At 41.0% G+C, this 21,347-nt stretch overlaps 2 protein-coding genes across 4 annotated transcripts in view; one reads left to right on the forward strand and one right to left on the reverse strand.

Moving 5' to 3' along the window:
* The window catches only part of LOC126282062 (E3 ubiquitin-protein ligase Iruka-like), a 151,639-nt gene extending 131,967 nt beyond the window's left edge, over positions 1 to 19,672 (reverse strand). Inside the window, exon 1 of the mRNA XM_049981505.1 lies at positions 19,514 to 19,672. Coding sequence (XP_049837462.1) covers positions 19,514 to 19,597 — 84 coding nt within the window. The 5' untranslated portion in view covers positions 19,598 to 19,672. The remainder of the gene's footprint in view (positions 1 to 19,513) is intronic.
* A 383-nt stretch (positions 19,673 to 20,055) lies between these two features.
* LOC126282061 (DET1 homolog) overlaps positions 20,056 to 21,347 on the forward strand; it is a 52,900-nt gene continuing 51,608 nt past the window's right edge. For all 3 annotated transcript variants that reach the window (XM_049981502.1, XM_049981504.1, XM_049981503.1), the window contains exon 1: positions 20,056 to 21,273. In XM_049981502.1, coding sequence (XP_049837459.1) covers positions 20,278 to 21,273 — 996 coding nt within the window. In that variant the 5' untranslated portion in view covers positions 20,056 to 20,277. The remainder of the gene's footprint in view (positions 21,274 to 21,347) is intronic.

The raw sequence follows: 21,347 nt of genomic DNA on the forward strand, positions 1-21,347 counted from the left end.
GGCTATTAACATGAAGATGAGAGTGGGACAGCAGTACAAGTATGGGCAGAAGCAAGCCACCTGACTTTAATCCATGATGAAAAACTGCCTGGATGTTTTAACAGTAAAAGGTGGAGATGATCTTAAAATCCTGACCTAAATTTTGGTAGAAGCAGTATCAGCCAACAATGTGTTAAATCTGTGTGCTCTCTAATACCCAACTCGCAGCATAGACCAGTGATGTGTCAATTATTTGCTACCGTAAGCCCACAGAAGTTATCTTTTTATAGAAGGTTTAAGTTTAAGAAGGCCGATTGGTCAAGATTTGAGGAATTGCTAAACATCTAAGTATCTTATATAGAACCAATACCCAAATGCTGATACCTAGACGGCGACTGTAAAGAGTTGTTCGAGAATGTCTAGCCCTCACGGCTGTCTAACATCTTATATCCCCAGACCAAGCCACCCTACCAGTGGAATACAGATATTCATTTGAAGAAAAACCCTTTCAGTGAAGCAACTTTTAGATAACTGTGTAAGCAGAAACCAAATTCCAAAGATATGGCAGAAGAGTTGAGTGATTGCTTTGCTGAAACCTCGCAAAGAAGAAAATGATCAAGATTTTTAGACCAGTTGCACTACTTTGTCATCTTTACAAAATGCTGGAGAGACTGGTTTTAAATCGCCTATCACTTGCACCTCAGTAATCTGGATTTTGTCCAGGTAAAGGCTGTACTGGACAACTGCTAAATCTCACACAGGTTATGGTTGGTTGGTTTGTGGGGATTAAAGGGACCAGACTGCTACAGTCATCGGTCCCTTTTTCCAAATACTAAAAACACCCACAGAGAATAAAAACGATCAACAGACGAGAAGAAAAATGACACAGAACAAGAGAAACATAGACAAAGACCAGACAAGACTAACTAAAATCACACAGAGTTTGACGGTGGTTGGCCGACCATACAAACAAAAAGGGAAAAGCCAACCACCGAGAAACACATGAAAAAATCAGACAAATGGTAGGCCTTAGGCCAGAATCAACACAAAAACACACACACTTACATTAAGCAATAAAACCCCCCTGCCCGAATAAAACACAAAACTAAGTCCGCTATGGAAGAGTCGTCAATTAAAACTGCAGAGCGCGTATCAGGCAGTGCAAAAGTCTGCCTGAGCACAGTTAAAAGGGCGCACTCCAACAGAATATGAACCACGGTCAAGGACGCCCCACAACGAGAAAGAGGTGGATCCTCACGACACAGTAAATAACTGTGTGTCAGTCATGTGTGGCCAATGCGGAGCCAACAAAGGACGACTGATTCCCTGCGGTTGGCTCGCATGGATGACCACCACACAGTCGTCATCTCCTTGATACGACGGAGTTTGTTAGGCACGGGCAGGTTGCGCCAATCAGTGTCCCATAAATCAAAAACTTTGCGGCGTAATAGTGCCCGCAAATCAGTCGCCGGGAGGCCAATCTCCAGAGATGGTGCACTGGTGGCCTCTTTCGCCAGGCGGTCAACAGTTTCATTGCCGGGTCTCCCAACATGGCCTGGGCTCCAAACAAAGACCACAGATCTGCCGCAATGGGCAAGAGTATGCAGGGACACCTGGATAGCCATCACCAGACGAGAACGAGGGAAACACTGGTCGAGAGCTCATGAACTGCTCAGGGAATCGCTACAGATTACGAAGCACTCACCTGATCAGGAGCAGATATACTCTAGAGCTCGAAAGATGGTGAGCAGCTCAGCAGTGTAAACACTGCAGCCAGCCGGCAAGGAGCATTGTTCAGAATGATCCCCTAGAGTTAGCGCATAACCGACACGACTAGCAACCATCGAACCGTCAGTGTAAACAATGCCAGAGCCCTGATACGTGGCCAGGATGGAATAAAAGCGGCGGTGGAAGGCCTCTGGAGGGACTGAGTCCTTCGGGCCCTGTGCCAAGTCGAGCCGAAGGCAGGGGCGAGGAACACACCATGGGGGTGTACACAAAGTGGCCCAGAAAGGAGGTGGAACAGTGAGAATCCTAAGCCCGGAAAGAAGCTCTTTGACGCGGTCCGCGATCGTACAACCTGACCGGGGCCGACGTTCTGGCAGATGGACGACCGATTCCGGGAACAGTAGACGATAGTTTGGAAGTCCAGGCAAGCTAAAAACATGGGCAGCATAAGCGGCGAGCAAACGTTGGCGCCATAACCGCAGGGGAGGGACACCTGCCTCCACTAGTATGCTGTCCACGGGGCTGGTCCGGAAGGCACCAGTGGCAAGTCGGATTCCGCTGTGTAAGATTGGGTCCAGCACCAGCAACGCACACAGGGATGCTGAGCCGTAAGCCAGGCTCCCATAATCCAGCCGAGACTGGATTAATGCCTGGTAGAGCCGTAACAGGGTAGATCGGTTGGCACCCCAACTGGTGTGGCTCAAGCATCGCAGAACATTTAGATGCCGCCAACACGCCTGTTTAAGCTGCCGAATATGAGGCAGCCAAGTCAACCGGGCATCAAAAACGACACCCAAAAACCTGTGTGTCTCAACCACAGCAAGAAGTTCGCCATCAAGATAAAGCCGCGGCTCCGGGTGAACAGTGCGCCGTCGGCAGAAATGCATAACGCAGGTCGTGGCAGCCGAAAACTGAAAGCCATGCGCTACTACCCAAGACTGCGCCTTGCGGATTGCGCCCTGTAGCTGACGTTCAGCAGCTGCAATGCCAATAGAGCTGTAGTAAAGGCAGAAGTCGAAAACATACAGGGAAGCAGAGACAGAATTTCCGCATGGCCCCAGCGAGCCCGTTAATGGCTATTAAAAACAGGCAAACGCTTAAAACAGAACCCTGTGGCACACCGTTCTCCTGGACTTGGGAGGAACTATATGAGGCCGTGTCTTGCACGCGGAAGGTACGATACGACAGAAAATTGCAGATAAAGATCGGCAGACTGTCCCGAAGACCCCATCCATGAAGCGTAGAAAGGATGTGATGACGCCATGTTGTATCGTATGCCTTCCGCATGTCGAAAAAGACAGCGACCAGGTGCTGACGGCGGGCAAAGGCGATACGGATGGCTGTCTCCAGGCTCACCAGATTGTCGGCGGCGGAACGGCCTTTACGGAACCAACCCTGAGACGGAGCCAGAAGGCCCCCAGACCCCGATAGCCACGGAGGGCGGGGGTTCCCATTGCTGAAAACCAAGTTTCCTGAAGAGCAATGCAGAAGAAAGGGTGAAGGCTGAGAAGTTGTCTGAGCTCAACTATATGGTGGAAAAAACAGCTGCAGTTCCACTGGGGTATGAAATTGTCCATGGCGGAGAAGGCGGGAAGGGACCAGGAAGGCAACTTACGCTGCGTGTTCACTCGCTGCCACTGACTCAGAACCCGCACGAGTGACATCCATGGCGTCTGAGAGACCGGCGAGATCCAGGTCTTCAGCAGATGCCAGAATCTCGACCTAGTCCTCAGATGCTGAGCTTGTTGGAAGCAGTGGGACTGGTGCCACCGCAATGTCGGGATTCTTGGGTACCTTTTCTTTTTCAGCTTACTTCGCTCAGCCTTCGGTGGTTCAGGCTGGGAGGGCTTCACTGGGTCTGTCTCAGGGACGGACGACAACCGTGAGGCCCTACAACCATGGACCGGTGGTTGTTTGATCCACTTGCGGCCGTCTGCTTTTGTACCGATCGGAACGTGCGAGGGGAGGTCCCCAAGGGACCCCTTCCTGGCGAGAGGAGCCGAAGAAGTCTTACGCGAAGAGGGAACTGATGTCCCCGATGGTTGGGGGGGGGGGGGGGGGGGGGGGATTGTTTGCTCCTGAAGTAGATGGAGCAGGAGCAACAGGGAGTGCAGTGCCCCCCATCATCAAGGGGGCAGGTGTGGTTCTCTGGCTCTGAGAGCTAACAGTGTGTGGTGCAGCTATAGGAATTGTAACAGGAGCGACAGTGGCAGCATAAGTGGACGTCATTCATACTGGATGCAGGCGTTCAAACTTACGCTTAGCCTGAATGTAGGTCAGCCTATCCAGGGTCTTGTATTCCATTATTTTCCGCTCCTTCTGGAGAATCTTACAGTCCGGCGAGCAAGGGGGATGGTGCTCCCCGCAGTTGATACAGATTAGAGGCGGGGCACATGGAGTATCAGGATGGGACGGTTGACCACAATCGCGACATATGAGGTTGGAAGCACAGTGAGAAGACATATGGCTGAACTTCCAACACTTGAAGCACTGCATCGGGGGAGGGATATATGGCTTGACATCACAACGGTATACCATCACCTTGACCTTATCAGGAAACGTGTCACCCTCGAAGGCCAAGATGAAGGCACCGGTGGCAACTTGGTGATCCCTCGGACCCCGGTGGACGCACCGGACGAAATGGACCCCTCGTTGTTCTAAGTTGGCGCGCAGCTCGTCATTGGACTGTAAAATGAGATTTCTGTGAAAAATAATTCCCTGGACCATATTTAAGCTTTTTTGTGGGGTGATAGTAACAGAAACATCCCTCAGCTTCGTACAAGTGAGCAAGGCTCATGACTGAGCAGAGGATGCTCATTTTATTAAGACTGACCCTGACCGCATTTTGGACAAGCCCTCCACCTCCCCGAACTTGTCCTCTAAATGTTCTACAAAGAACTGAGGCTTCACAAACAAAAACGATTCCCCGTCAGCTCTGGTACAGACGAGATACCGGGGAGAATACTTTCGCTCTCATTCATAGGCTTTCGTTCCTCCCATGGTGTGGCCAGGGAGGGGAACGATTTGGGGTCATACACATTAGCCTTAAAGTGAGCTTTGGAACACTTGGAGACTGCTGACGGCTGGCTGCCAGCGAGAGACGATGTACCATGCTTCATTGCGGGTCATCCGCCCTGATGACACCTACTCCGACCAAGGGCCCTCCCCACGAGGGCCAACCAGCCACAGCAAGAGCCACCTGGCAGGATGGCCATTGCCGGGAGTCCCAATGCCCCAAAGGGATAGGCATCTACTCCTTGGCATACGTGGGGAGTTAACGGCGCAGGCATCAGTGGAGCGATCCCTGTGTTGCCAGAGGGCTACAACCAACAGGGTACATGGGGGCCCCACCACAACGGACTGGCTACCGTGCTGGATGTTAGGTAACATGTGGTCCATGGTCGCAGTCAGTGCAGAAAGAGGCACTGCACAGTGCGAGGTGAAATCTGCACGCAGAAAAGGAGTCATGCCCAAGAGATGGAGAGCGCGCAGGACTGCAATTCAATGGCGTATAAGCTGGCGAAAGGTCTGATCGCAAAATGGACACAATGCACCAAGTAAGGTGCCCTTCCCCAATCGGCTCGCTCTTCGGAAAATTTTGAGAGGTGGAGGTCAAACCCAACAGGGGACCATCACATAAGGCCGAAAAGTTTGAGACTCCTTTTAGTCGCCTCTTACGACAGGCAGGAATACCGCGGGCCTATTCTAACCCCCGAACCTGCAGGGGTCACAGGTTATGGAAGACGCTTTGAAGCTTGGAAGGAGACAGGAGTGGCATTTGTTGACTTATCAGCGGCATATGATACAATCACCAGTTACCACTAGTCGAGGTCTACAATCTGACCAAAGTGTTAGGTCTAACCAGACTCATCACCTCCCTTCTGCAGAATCGCAGGTTTTTCGATCAACTTTCAAGGACAGCGTAGCCCATGGAGAGTACAGAGGAATGGCCTCCCACAAAGAAGAGTTTTGGCTCCAATTCTGTTTAATATATACACAAATGACCAACCTATAGCCCCAAACACCAGGAGCTTCTTATAAGCCGATGACCTCACTCTAGCCACCCAGAGCACAGATTTTGAATCAGTGGAGAACAACCTCACAAATGCCCTTCAGAGAGCTATCCAGATATTACAATGCAGACCAGCTTAAACCAAACATTTCAAAGGCCCAAGTGTGTGCTTTTCATTTGAGAAACAAGGAAGCCACTAAGTTGAAAATAGTATGGTCAGGGGTCAAAACTGGAACCCTATGAGACTACAAAATACCTAGGAGTGGCACTTGACAGATCTCTTACTTTCAAAAAGCACTGCATGAAATGCAAGTCAAAATTTTCCACCAGGAGCAAACTCCTACGGAAACTGGTCGGATCACAGTGGGGTAGACAACCTGAAACAATACGAATATCTGCAATGGCACTATGCTATTCTGCAGTAGAGTATGCCTGCCCTGTTTGGTATAATTCAACTCATGCCAAATAGGTGGATGTAGCTCTCAATGAAACCTGCAGAATCATAACAGGTTGATTGAAATCCACTCCAGTCAAATAGCTTTACAATCACGCAGGCATAGCACCACCTGTCCAAAGAGACACAGTTGCAAACAAGGAAAGGAAGACAGTGGAACAGGAAATTACCCATCCTTTGTATGGGCATGAACCACATTCACGGCGACTGAAGTCACGGAAGAGTTTCCTTACGACATCAAAGTATCTTAGAACCACTGCTAAAAAAGCTCAGTTACAACTATGGAGGGCTACGGCCTACCGTCCCACTGGTTGGAAAAGAGTTGAAGGTTTACCTCCAGGCCATGACAGGGAATGGACAATTTGGAAGTCCCTGAATAGACAGATCCAGAGTTGGAAGATCAAAAGTTAACTTGGCAAAATGGGGACACACACATCAAAATGATATTTGGTGCAACTGTGGAGAAGTACAAACAGTTCAGCACATGCTTCGGTGTCAACTGTGCACAGTCTCCTGAACAGAAGATTATGATCTACAAGCAACAGAAAATGCAGTGGAAGTGGCCAACTTTTGGTCAAAAGTAATTTAACCATAACTGTGTAAAATGTACGTACATATACCTGTATGTTTCTGGCACAATAATGAAAATATTATTAAAAATAATAACAACAATAATAATAATGTCATTGTCTCAAGTTCAACAGCAAAGAAACAATTTACTCTAAAAACCCATGTGAATTTATACATTTGGTTGACACAAAGATGATGCATCTTGGTACAATCTGACACCACTGACCAATTTTGAAAATTCAAGGATGAATTAGGTCAAAGAATAAAAGGCTGCATGTCCATACAGGTCTCAGGATATTAATTATTACATGAAACAGCTTCCCAGTAACCTTGGAATCTAGTTGGAACTGACTGCTCCTTACACATCAGAGCAGAATGACCAATCCAAGAGAGATAGTCTAAAAATTTTTGGAAGTTTACACACAATGTTGACGTCAGACTATTGCAAAGTTTTTACAAGTGTAAGCATTTAATACAGCTGCCTATATACTAAATAGGATTCCAATGGAATATAATAAGAAGCAAGCACATTACAAGTAATAAAACAGATGAAAACCCTATAGTGGACATCTTTGGATCAATGATTTTTTTGTTCATGTGCCAAAACAATTTCAAAGCAAGCTCGGTGGGAAAGGCTGGAAAGTTATGCCTGTTGGATACCAAGAAGAAATGACAAATTATTGACTTTTTGACCCCATAAATCATCAAGTTTCTATATCCTGAGCTGCCACATTCAATGATATATGCAGCAGGCAGCACAACGCCAGTGACACAAGAAGCTGATTTATACCTTAAGATCATCGATGACATAACAGCTAAAGAGTGACCCAGTCAAATCAAAATGACATGGTTCCGACATCACTCCAGCATGGTACAAAGCTCATTTCGTAAAATATTATGCTCCCGATGGTTTCAACAAAGCAGTTTTCATTACCAACTCAAAAAAATTGAGAAAAGCAATTGCAAAGGAACTGGAAGCTCATGAGGAGAACAAAACTTGAAAGATTGTTCCTGATTGTTCCTAAAACCAGCAGCCCGCAAGTTATTGACTCAAAGTGGGTTTTCAAGATCTTGTCTGATACTTACAGCATGATCACTCTGTACAATCAACAGCTTTGTGCGAGTGGTTTTAAACAGGACCAGTGCCTCAACTACACCAAGACCTCCTCACCTGCCGTATGACATGACTTGTATAGAGAGTTTTCTTGTCAACTATGGGGGGGGGGGGGGGGGGGGGAATCTGGAGATGGCACAGTCCAATATATCTATGTGACAACCTTGAAGAAGAAATCTCAATATAAATAATAACCATTACAGTATAATTATTCAAATGTTCAGAACCAAAGATTATAAATCATCTGCAATGGCTTTTTGAGAACATTTGGGAAACTGAACAAAAAAAAGGGGGGGGTGGAAAATAGTGTTAATTGATCTGATACAGAAAAAAGGTGACAAAATGTCAACACTTAAAGAGGAGTGTCGCTTCTCCCAGTTGTATATAAGATAGCAACAAATTTTTCCCTGGACGGAGTGGTAGAAACTTTAGACAACCAACAGGGAAAATATCAGAGAGGTTTTCAAAAGGGAAGATCCAGAACATAACAAATTTTTAGCCTAAAATCAATAATTCCACACAGTATGTTAACCAGAAAACATAATAGTATCGGTTATCAACTTCAAAAAAAGCACTTGGTTCGGTAGACAGAGAGATAATTGATAAAACCATTAGATAATTTTGTGTTAAAATAAAATTAGCAAACATAATTCATGTATCTCTAACGAAGACAATATCTAAACTTAAATATATGGGAGAACTATCTCAGTTTTTTGAAATAAAAACTAGGGTTAGACAAGGGGACGGTCTATCACCTTTACTATCAACTACATTCTAAAAAAAATTGTAAGGATCTGAAATTTGAAGCTAAAGGATCACAAAACTCAACCAATAATTTTAGGAAGTAAAACAAATGGAATTATGGTAAATGGCCTGGCTTTAGCACAAGATTTTTCAATACTTTCAGAAAATCTGAGAGGTGCAGTTATTGAAACAAAGCTTCTGGAAGAAATATCAAATAGAACGGTTCTCAAAATTTCAGCTGGGAGGGGGATTCATAACAAACATAAAAAATGCACCAAAATTCATAGTTTTTTTTTATTTATTTCAGGGCCTTACCCCTTAGATAGCTTGTCTTCACCACGACTACAGAACGCTATCCATCCCTTCGCAGTAAGGCCTATTGCATCAACGTTTCCTGGTTTCCAAGGATCTTCCGCTGTCCACATTAGGGGACTGTGTCTGCTGCTACACAATCACAAGGAGGAAAAGGAAAGGAAGGGAGTGTATAGAATGGGACAGAACCTTGGCAGGTGTCCAGGCCATGAGGTGGTAGCCCCACCACGACACTCGGGGGCTGTGGGTTGATAACCCACACCACCAAAAAACACATATCACAGAAATGAAAAGGAGAAGCAGCCGGATGGATCTTAAGGATATGACCTTTGGCCTGAAAAGGAAAACCCGTATCGGTTTTTGGAATGTAAGGACATTGAGCAAGGCAGGGAGACTAAGACAGGTTGAAAAAGAGATGGAAAACTATCGACAAGATATATTGGGACTAAGAAGTAAGGTGGCCAGAATCTGCGGAATTCCAAACACAAAATGGTGGAGTGTTGCTGTATGAGGGTCAAACAGGTGAGGACGCAACACATAGGAATGGTGTAGGGCTCTTACTATCTAAAAGCAGCAAGAAGAGCTTACTGGAGTGGAAACCAGTCTCAGAACGGATAATAACTGCACTCTTGAAAACAAATGTGTGTTATGTCACTGTAATTCAATGCTATGCACCTACTGAAATAGCTAAAGGAGAATTAAAAGATGCATTTTATACAGAGCTTAACGGAGTCCTTAGACAAACAAATTCCAGGGACATACAAATTTTAATGGGTGACTTGAACGCAAAAGTTGGTTCAGAAAATGAAGGGCTTTAACATATCATGGGCGTGCATGGATTGGGGATCAGGAATGTAAATGGTGAAATGTTGATAGACACATGCGCTGAACATGACCTAGTCATTGGAGGCACATTGTTTCCACATCGTAACTGCCGTAAGATAACGTGGGTTTCTCCAGACCACGTTACCGAAAATCAAATAGACCACATAGTCATAAGCCGCAAGTTCCGACACATTCTGTTAGATGTCAGAAATAGAAGGGGGCAGATGTTGGAAGTGACCACCACCTAGTTTTGGCGGTATTCAGACTGAAGATAGTGGCAAATAGAACCAAGCTCAATCACAGGTGCAAGAAAATAGAGGTGGCAAGATTAAAAGACCAACAGATCAAAGAAACATTTGCCCTTTAACTACAAAACAGATTCCAGGTCCTCTCTGAAAAAAACTTTATGGAAGAGGGAATTGAAGCATGCTGGCAAAAAATCAAAGACAGTTATTTACATGTGGGAGAAAAAAATCTTGGGATTTAAGGCAAGTAAAAGGAAGGAATGGATCTCAGATGCTACGTGGAATGAAATCAGCCACAGGAAAGAACTAAAACTTAAGTTAAATTTTTGTAAGACACGAGTGCAGAAGAGCGAAGCGCATAAAAAATACCCGGAGGCGAACGAAAAAGTGAAAACATTGCTATGTCGAGATAAAAGGAACTGGATAGATGAGCAAGCAAAATTAGCAGAAGACAAGAAAATATGAAAGAGCTATACAATATTACCAAACGTTTGTCAATGAAGGACTTCAGATGTGAAGCACCAGTTAAGAACAAGGATGGGGTGATTCTTACAACTCAACAGGCACAGCTACAGAGATGAGAGGAGCACTTCAAGGAACTGTTAAATTGTGAAGACAACCAAAAGGAACAAGTAAGAGATGCTCCAGAGGAAGTTGAAGAAAAGCAAGATATAAATTTGCAGTGCCCCACAATGGACGAAATTAGGATTGCCTTGAAAACACTAAAAAATACAAAGGCTCCAGGCCTACGCAACATAGCACCGGAGCTCTTAAAAGCTGATATTGAAAGTACTGTTAAAATGCTCCATCCTTTGCTGAAGCATATTCGGCTTTAAGAGAAATCTCCAAAGGAGTGGAAAAATGGTTTGGTGGCACAGCTCCCAAAAAAAGGGAAATTTGTCAGACTGTAACAACTGATGTGGTATTACATTGTTGTCAGTGCCCAGTAAGGTCCTCACCAGAATTATTTTAAACAGAATTAAAGAATCCCTTAAAAAGCGACTGCATAAAGCACAGGCCGGTTTTAGGGCACAACACAGTTGTGTTGATCTTATTAACACTCTTAGGATTATTTTAGAGCAAAGCAAAGAATTCCAAGCAACTATGTACCTGGCATTCATTGATTTTCAAAAGGCCTTCAATTCCGTGAAACAAAGTGCTCTGGCAGGTATTGCGGATGGCACACCACAGAAGTTCTTAAACATCATAAAAGATCTATATGATGGCTACAAATGCTGAATACTCCACAAGGGAAATATGACAGAGCCCATAAAAGTAACAACTGGAGTCCGTCAGGGTTGCATTTTGTCACCAACACTTTTTCTACTCGTTCTAGACTCTGTTATGAGAAGAGTCACAGCAGGCAGGAGACGAGGGATCCAGTGGGGGATCCACGAACGTCTGGAGGATTTGGATTTTGCAGACGATATAGTTTTACTAGCTCCAAGGCTGACTGATATGCAAGCTAAATTAAACTTGCTGAAAGAAGAAGCAGAGACTGCTGGCCTCAAGATAAATATAGGCAAAACAAAGGAAATGAGAGTAAATTCAGGGAACATGGAGGTGCCATTGTCAATAGGTGAGCAGCGGGTAGAGGCTGTCAACTCATTCCTGTATCTGGGTAGTATAGTGGCAGAAGATGGAGGAGCTGGAGATGACGTGAAAAACCGCATTAAAAAGGCAAATGCTGCCTTCATACAATTGTATTCAATATGGAAAAATAGAAATATCACATACAAAACAAAAATCTGTATTTTTAATACAAATGTGAAGGCTGTCCTCCTGTACGCCAATGAAAGCTGGAAAATGGATAAAAAGATAACATCCCAGTTACAAAGCTTCGTAAATAGATGTCTTCGACGCATCTTGAATATCTGGTGGCCAGAAAAAATATGTAATGAGGAGCTCTGGCGAAGAACAAACTAGATACCTATAGAAGACCAGATACGAGAGAGAAAGTGGGGATGGTTGGGGCACACCTTAAGAAAACCAGATGGAGCCATTGAGAAAAAAAGCGTTGGAATGGAATCCCCAGGGAACAAGGAAGACCAAGGGGCACATGGAAGAGGACAGTGGAAGGGGAAGCAAAAAGAGTTGGCAAGACCTGGACAGAATTGAGGCAAATGGCCAAAGACACAAACAGATGGTGAGTTCTCCTGGATGCCCTATGCCCCCATAGGGGCCAAAGGAATTAAGTCAAGTCAAGTCAAAATTCATAGAAACAGAAATAGGTAAAACAGAGCAACTAAGTAAATTCAAATGTCTTAGAGAAATTATACAAGAGAATGGACTAGAAACATTTTCAGTAATGGAGAGAACATATAGTTTGACAAAGAACGTCTACAACAAAAAATACATATCTAGAGGGGAAAAAAAAAGAAAAAAAACACCATAAGCCGGACAGAACAGAGGTACTTGAAAGATGGATAATTAGAAAGTAATGCGTGCAATACGAACTACAGACGGCTGGAAAATCAGAAGTCATGAAGAGATCCATAAGAATATAGAGAAAATATCAGAAGTAATTACTAAAAGAAGATTAATTTTTTCTGGGCGCCTAAACCAAATGAATGAGAACAGGCTTATGAAACAAATATTCGCATATTTCTGGAAGAAGAAATTAACAGTAGCATGGATTACAGAAATAACAAGATATCTAGAAAGAAACATCAAAGAATTGAGAATAACAGACAGAAATCTTTCCAAGAATAAAATATTGAATTTTGAAAGCTTTCACTGTAGAATAAATAAGAACTTGGGTACAACATGAACAGAAGATGGAGGGATACTGAAAAAACAGAAAACAATTTAAAATAAAATAAAAAAATGAGTGAAGCACTGGTGATTGACATAACGAGTGCTGAAATCTACGCAGTTGCGAAGTTGCTGTAAAAGATTTAAGCAGGCTTCTTGGTGCTGGAACAAGAAGTCTCTACATTTTCAAGCAGATTATGTTGCTCCTTGTTTAATCTGTGGAATAATCATTGGTAAAGTTGTTAAGTTAGCATTATTTATAGATGATTAACTTATCACATCCAAGTATATGAAAGTGATTCATAAAAATCATCACATCACTAGAAGAATCTTTTCGTATTCCAACGAGAGATAGCCATTGTTTTGTGGGAGTGGAAAGTGAGCGGGATTGTATGGGAAAGAAAATGTTAATACCTCAATCGGTATACAGGAGAAGAAGAACTGAAGAGTTTGTAATGGGGCATGCCATTGGTTTGAGTGTTCTAGTTGATCCTCAAGTGCATTAATAAACAATAATCTGAACTTAGAAAATGTCGCACATTGAAGCAATCAGATCAGTTATGTCTTTGTCGGTTATCTTGCAACTAGATATTTCAATGATGATGAAAAGTGTAAAACACACATTTGAACAGTTATAACAATATGCATCAACAAGCAGTAAAGAGAATTTCTCAAATAGCAAGTTATGGTGTAGAGTACTCCAACAGCAGAAGTAAAATGCAGCTAGTGGGTTTCTCTGATGATAATTACATGTATGATCTTGTACTATGAAAACTTATTTATTTATCCATTCATTTATTTGTGTTCAAAACTTTATATTGTAAAAGAACAAAAGCAACCACTAAAGCAGTGGGACTATTGAAATACTTGGACTTAGTTTCAGTTCTGTCAAGGTAAAGCTCCTAGTTTTCAGAAATGCACACACATATTTACTCTTTTTTGGCTCTGTGTTCTTAGTCTTAATTCAGTCATTGTGGAGGATGCTAGTTCAGTCAAATCAATACATCATTTAGCTGATTCTCTCTGCAAATTTTCAAATACCTCATCTGATTGAAAGCACAAATTTTAAAGTCAGTTACAGCAATGTTGGAGGAAGAGGGGAATGCAGTAAAGTTAATCACAACAAACACATGCTAGAATGAATACAATGGGATTAACTGTTACAGAAAATATAGGTACACTATGACCAAATCTCCGAGGACACCCTTCTTTAGTTAGTATCTGTCTACCAAGATACTGCCAACTCAATATTTTTTAACATATTAGGAGAGAAAGAACTGTATAAAACTGGGAAAATGACACGGAACAGCCAATTTTTGAAGCTGCCTTACAAAATTATTCCACCAACTGTCAGACTTCACAAGACCAAAAAAATTGCCTTTATAGCCTAGTTTTTTTCAGCATGAGAAAGCATCTCCGACAAAGTGAGATTACAGAAGATTGAGTGATACTGCCCTGAACTTACAATGTAACTGACTTAGGTAATTGCAAGCAGAGCCTAATTTCAAAAACTTTTAGGTACCGGAATGCTCCTCTTAAACCCTACAGCCATAAAAATCACAAGTTTTCATTTTTGTAAACTTTTGATAAAACATACAACGAGAAAGCACATTTTTACAAAATATTGTTCTGAAATTCAGAATCCTAAAACATGATTTCTTTTAATAAAAATTTAAATGACAAATTTAGTATAAACAACAGTTGCTACTGTCTGTTTCTGTAACTGTTCTACTCTATGCATGTTGGCATGAATCTGTAGTCTTCAAGACTGACTCATGTTTTCAATTGCTGCCAGCCACAACATTCAAACTGCTGCACTGTAGCTGTGCCTTGAACATGTACTATTTTAAATCTCTTGTGCCAACTTTTTTCAGTGCGTTAAAAGAAAAAAAAGAATTGCAACCAAATTTAAGACCAAATTCCAGCAATCTATGGCCTACACCAAATCTCTGTTGACCAAATGCTTTTTCTACTTGGTGAGTATGAGAGCACTACAATAAGAATTGGGCATTATATAGTCAGTCGCTGATTTCATGACAGCAATCCAGACTGCCTCTCTTTATTAGTTAGGAAGGTCCCCAGAAAGCATAAAGTTTATACAAAAAAATTAAATACTTTTCCACCTTTTTAATATTGTGTAGCGGTTTTAATTGATGCCTGTTGCTAGCCCCATGTCTCATGACAACACACAAAACAGATCATAAGTAGTAAAAAAAAAAAAAAAAAAAAATCAATTACCCTCTCGCTGTCATTGTGGTGACAGTTCCAACAAGCACTCTTCATTAATGTCTGATGACAGCAGAGAACTGTTGGATAGTGAATTTCGTGATATACTTTGACACAGCCAAGGTAGTCTCCAAGTAGTGTATTGAGACACTAGATTTTTATTTGTTTATTTTATTTATTTATTTACATGTCAAGTTCCGTAGGACCAAAATGAGGAGCAAATCTCCTAGGTCATGGAACGTGTCACTACATGAACTTACAACATAAAAGTGTACATGGGCTTTCCACGACAGCTTACTATCTATCTGAACACCTAAGAATTTGAACTCTTGAGTTTCACTAATCATATACCCGTTCTGTGAGATTAAAAAGTCAGGTTTTGTTGAATTGTGTGTTAGAAACTGCAAAAACTGAGTTTTACTGTGATTTAACGTCAGTTTATTTTCTACAAGCCATGAACTGAGGTCATGTATTGCACTACTTGAAACCGAGTCAATGTTGCACACATCCTTTACTACCAAGCTGGTGTCATGAGGAAACAGAAATATTTTAGAGTTACCCATAATACTAGAGGGCATATCATTTATATAAATAAGGAACAGGAGCGGCCCTAACACTGATCTCCTCCCCCCACTCCCACTTGACAGTACCCCATTCAGATCCCACATCACAGTCATTTTCAACATGGTTAACAATGACCTTTTGCTGCCTGTTGCTAAATTAAGAGGTGAACCAATTGTGAGCTACTCCCCTTATTCTGTAATGGTCCAACTTCTGGAGCAATATTGTGAGATCAACACAGTCAAATGCCTTTGTTAAATTAAAAAAAAAAAAATACACCAAGCGTTCGAAACTTTTTGTTTAGCCCATCCAGAAACTCACAAAGAAAAGAGAATATAGCATTTTCAGTTGTCAAACGACTTCTAAAGCCGAACTGTACATTTGATAGCAAATCATGTGATATAAAATGAGCAATTAACCTTACATTCACAGCCTTTTCGATAACTTTTGCAAACACTGATGACATAGAAATAGGTCTAAAATTATCTACATTATCCCTTTCTACCTTTTTATTACTGTGTACTTTAATTGCTCAGGAAACTGACCATTCCTAAAGGAAAAATTACATATATCGCTAAATACAGGGCTAACATGTGCAGCACAGTACTTTGATATTCTGCTAGACACTCCATCATAACCATGAGAGTCCTTGGTCTTCAGTGATTTAATTATTGACTCCATCTCCCTCTTGTCTTTATCACAGAGGAGTATTTCAGACATCAATCTCGGAAAGGCATTTGCTAAGAAATATATAAGATTTCCTGTAGAAACTAAATTTTTATTTAATTCACCAGCAAAGCTCAGAAAATGGTTGTTAAATACTGTACACGTATCTGATTTATCAGTAACAGAAATATTATTACTGTGAACTGACTTTATATCATCAACCTTGTGCTGCTGACCAGACAGTTCCTTCACAACTGACCATATGGCTTTAATTTTATCCTGTGAATTAGCTATTCTATTTGCATACCACATACTTTTTGCCTTGCTAATAACATTTTTAAGCACCTTAAAATAATGTTTGTAATGGGCTACTGTCACTTGATTGTGACTAAGTCTAACATTTTGATATAATTCCGGCTTTGTTCTACACAATATCCTTATCCCACTAGTCAGCCAACCGGACTGTCCATTACTGCTAGTACCTCATTTAGAATGTTCTAATGAAATCAACTCTCAAAGAGCATGAGAAATGTGTTATGGAAAGCACTGTATTTATCATTTATATTATCAGCACTATAAACATCTTGCCACTCATGTTCCTTGACAAGTTTTGAAAAAAATCTATATTGCTGTTGGATTACCTTTCCTACGTAGTTAGTAATTAAATATGTTGAGTACAAAAACCTTTTAGTGTCAAAATTTGTGCATCATGGTCTGAAAGGCCATTCCCCCGTTTACTAACAATGTCCATCTAGTAACAAAGAATGAATAAAAATATTGTCTATGACTGTTATACTGTTCCCCTGCACCCTACTTGGAAAAAACATTGTTTGCATCAGATCATATGAATTTAGGAGATCTACCAACGTCCTTTTTCTTGCACAAGTCACCACATATAACTACTTTCTGGTACTTCCTACAGAGTGAATCAAGAACCCTCTCCAGCTTAAGGAAAAATGCTCTGAAGTTGGAGTTAGGGGATCTATAAACAACAGCAATTAGAAGTTTAGTTTCACTAAATTCAACTAATGCTGCACAACTTTCAAATATCTGTTCAGTGCAGTGCCATGATACATCTATGGACTCAAATGAAATACAGTTTTTTTACGTACAGAGCCACTCCCCCACCCTGCAAGAAACTCCTTGAGAAACAACCAGCTAATCTGTAGCCTGGTAAAGGAAGCCTCTGAATTATCAAAATATTTAAGTGGTGTTCTGGTGTACCAATAATTTCAGAGTTAACACCTATTAGCAAATTCACTAACTTTATCTCTAATACATCTTATATTTTGATGAAATATGCTAATTCCTTCTCTACTTGGAAACATTACATCCTCTGGAGATGAGCCCTTAGTTAGAGGCACTTCCTTTAAGCAGGTATACCTATCAGCTGACTTCAGTCTAAAAAAGGTGCAGCTCTAACACCAGCTACTACAGGAATTTTTCCATGAGTGATACCACCACCACCACCACCCACTACACTGTCACCTATAAGCTTAGCCAGCCTCCCCTTCCTCTTCTTTACAGCATTTATTGGTAACCTGCTATGTTTATCCAAAAAGTTCCTGATGATTACAAATACCTTTCTACAGCTAGACTTACGATGTATCAAGACAATGAAAAATTTAAAAAGTCTTATTTGCCTCAGCATATGACATGTGCTTAGTCATGTTAATGCCATCAACTTTCTTCTCTTCCAGAGATATAGGACATTCCGTTTTAGACTGGACGTTTATTTACTTCGAAATTGACCATAAATATATTATAAGCAGAGCTATAAAATCATTGATATCAGACTTTTCATACAGATCAGCTTTATTTAATAACACTCCTTGGAAACAACAAATATTCTGGCACGTGGAGCATCAACCAGTATCAGTTTCAAATTCCTTTACGCATGATTGACAGGATAGTGAAACAAGTCGTTCCTCTCATTCTGAATGTTCTTAAAGGTAATTCGAATGTAAAAGTTCCTATAAACAACACAGAAACGAACAACTGCAATGCACTGAAACATGGCCAATTTAGTTGTATAATTTTCACCTGTTGCATTCTACTTTTTCAACCTATCATTTCCCATTAATAGCTAAAAAAAAATCTGAAAAATCATCAACTGTAATATTACAGTAACATATGCTTACTACTTTAAACAAAATGCTATTATTACACGATTTATAAATTTTCAGTTTTTGAATTTCCTCTGCAGCACATGACTCGGTCCAATTACGTTCGAACTTTAGTTTCTTTGTTTTGCCATGGCAAAATCTGTTTGGGTGATCAGCTACGCAATGGTGTGAAACTGTCTCGGGTGATCACCAAAGAAGATTTTATCACTAGAATAGGGCAACAAAACCTGCAATCACATAACAGGGATAAATGATATTTTCCTACATTCCTTGTGCTTCATATAATTTAATTACCTGATTTAGCTTTCCAAAACTTTGGTTTTCATAGTCGTTTCTACATTAATGAGAAAAAGTTCGTAAACAAAAACATAATTGTGTATTGTGTAGCACACATTTCCCATGTTTTTATCATTTTATTGCTGGAGTTACCTAGCTCACATCACAAAAAAAAAAAAAAATACAATACTAAACATGCCATGACCAAATCACTAGATAAATTTTAGGTAGTCAGTACGTATCAATCCGGTTATCTATGGAATGTTAACAATACAATCTAGCACACAACAGAAGTATTCAATTATACGACTAATGAATAGTATAAGTAAGAAAATAGTAAAAATCTGTGAAAGATAAATTAAAAACATCTTTAAGGTGGAATGTCGTTGAACAATGGTTCGATAACACAAGTAGCAGGTCATGTAACAGACTTGTCTTTCTAGCTTTGGTGGAAAACGCTTCGGACCTCACGAAACTAACCGTATTGAGTAATGGTATTAACAGCACTTCAAGCATTTATTCAGTTCAGTTATACACCCCGAGATAAAGCATTCTTGTGATCTGCTTAATGGAAACGAATTTCGTAATATGGTGACACAAAAACAAACATACAAAAATAATTTGTGTAAACAAATGCTTTTTCTGATAAAAAAATGAAACTTTCACACGCGGAAACGTGAAATGAAGCTCATGTATAAAAACACAAACACACAAATGTGACAGGATATGAGGCCCAATTTCAACCCATGTATTAATATCGATGTAAAAAAGAAATAGATCCAGATTACAACAAATAACGTAATAATACTGAAATCCTGTACTTATGTTACATGAAAGATGTGATAAAATTATCTGGTCCTAGTGACAGATCACAAATTTTCCCCATATCTAAATAACACGCAAATGTGCTGTCAAACTTACCGGTAGCAACGGAGTTATTTCCACACTGCATTTATGACAAAAAAATCTAGAAAGTGGAGGCGCCTCCACAACTGCTTCAGCCATGGTTGTATTTTATATTCAGACTTAAATTCTCACCACCTAAAACGATGTTCCACGATATAGGTTCTATATTACTCTCCAGCAGGCCTTCCAACCGTAAACCACTGGTGTGAGGCGTTAACGCAACCCATTACTATAATACCCAAAGATTTTTACATGTTGTTAAACTTCACAGTATATTATTGTTTGTATTATTTATCTGTATAACTCAGCCACGTGGAAATTTACAACATTCTTCCACAAAAAAAACCCAAAGATGTAAGAAACAGTTAATGTTTCTGCATGTTTTCAGAAAACAAAAGTGAATCAGGGAACTACAACATGATGTCTACGTCAATCACATATTGACATCATTTACTCATATGCTGCATATCTTTCATTAACATTCTAGTGTTTAGATACAATGGACTGTGCTGTGTGCTCAATGACATTTGCCACTGAGAACATCTTTGTGAAAATGATGTCTCTGTAGCGTTTTTCTTAGTTTACCATAACTGTGAGTTGTACAGCATGATAAACAAAAGTGCGATGGAAACTGAGTCGTCTGTAAAGTATGTTTGTTGACGTACTGCGTACCTGTGGATACGTGTAAAGAAGTTCGTCATGTTTTTCACAGTTTTCATAAGCTAAAAGCGGCATCAACATGTATAGGAAAACGTGTAGTGTTGCAACGTTTATGAACAATGGAAGACAATCTGAACGAAGACACCTGTAAACACACCATAAAACCAAGATACATCCCTCCACAGAATATTGTCCACCGATTAAGGAAGAGAGAAACATTTGGAGCCGTTCATCCGGGTACACATTTCCACGTTGCTAGGGAATTTCATCAAAACGTTTTCCCAAATTTCACAATAATAAATGTCGAGAAACCACCTTGTTTTCTCCGAAAATTCAGTCCAGATGGCCAGTACTTCATTGCATTTTCATCCGATCAGACATCGCTGGAAATCTATGAATATCAGGGATGTTCAGCAGCTGCCGACCTCGTTCAGAACTGTAAGGGCGAATATATTGGACACACCAGCGACCGAGAGAGTGAGTACATACGAAGTTCAGTCTTCAGTCGTTTCTTTAAGATCAAATATACCGTCAATGTTGCGCAGAGTGGAGAGCAACTTAATAGAGAGTGCAGCTTGTTTACCGACGATGGTCGGTATGTTATTGTTGGTTCGGCAGCTTTTATTCCAGACGATTTGCGCCCTCATTTTTATGAAATTTATACTAATAACGAATCGGTGACACCAAACCCTCGCTCACCATTGGAGGATTACTCTCTTCATCTAGTTGACATTCAAGCTGGCCGTCTTTGTGATACCAAAATGTTTAAAGTTGATAAAATATTCTTATCTCACAATCAGGGTTTGTACTTATACAAAGATACATTAGCTGTACTCTCAGTACAGCATCAGACAATACATATTTTTCAGTTGTGTGACGGCATGTTTATAAGTGTGCGAACTATTGGTCGTTTCTGTTATGAGGATGATGACTTCATTCTGTCACCAGTATCGAACCCAGGACAGAATTCTATTAATTACCGAGCCTTTAGAGAAAAAAGTATAAACTGTATGAAACACAGACTGTTGGTTTTCTTGTTCAAGAGAGCGAAGCATATTTCGGATACAACCAATGACCCGTATGAACTACGGAAATTTTATCAGTACTTCGATCAGGTAAGTTTTATTGTACAATTGAAATGCTATGTAACATCACATTACTGTAGTTTACTTAAAGCCGATTTCTACTA

Source organism: Schistocerca gregaria, chromosome 7 (assembly GCF_023897955.1).
Source record: "Schistocerca gregaria isolate iqSchGreg1 chromosome 7, iqSchGreg1.2, whole genome shotgun sequence".
Classification (NCBI taxonomy): Eukaryota; Metazoa; Arthropoda; class Insecta; order Orthoptera; family Acrididae; genus Schistocerca; species Schistocerca gregaria.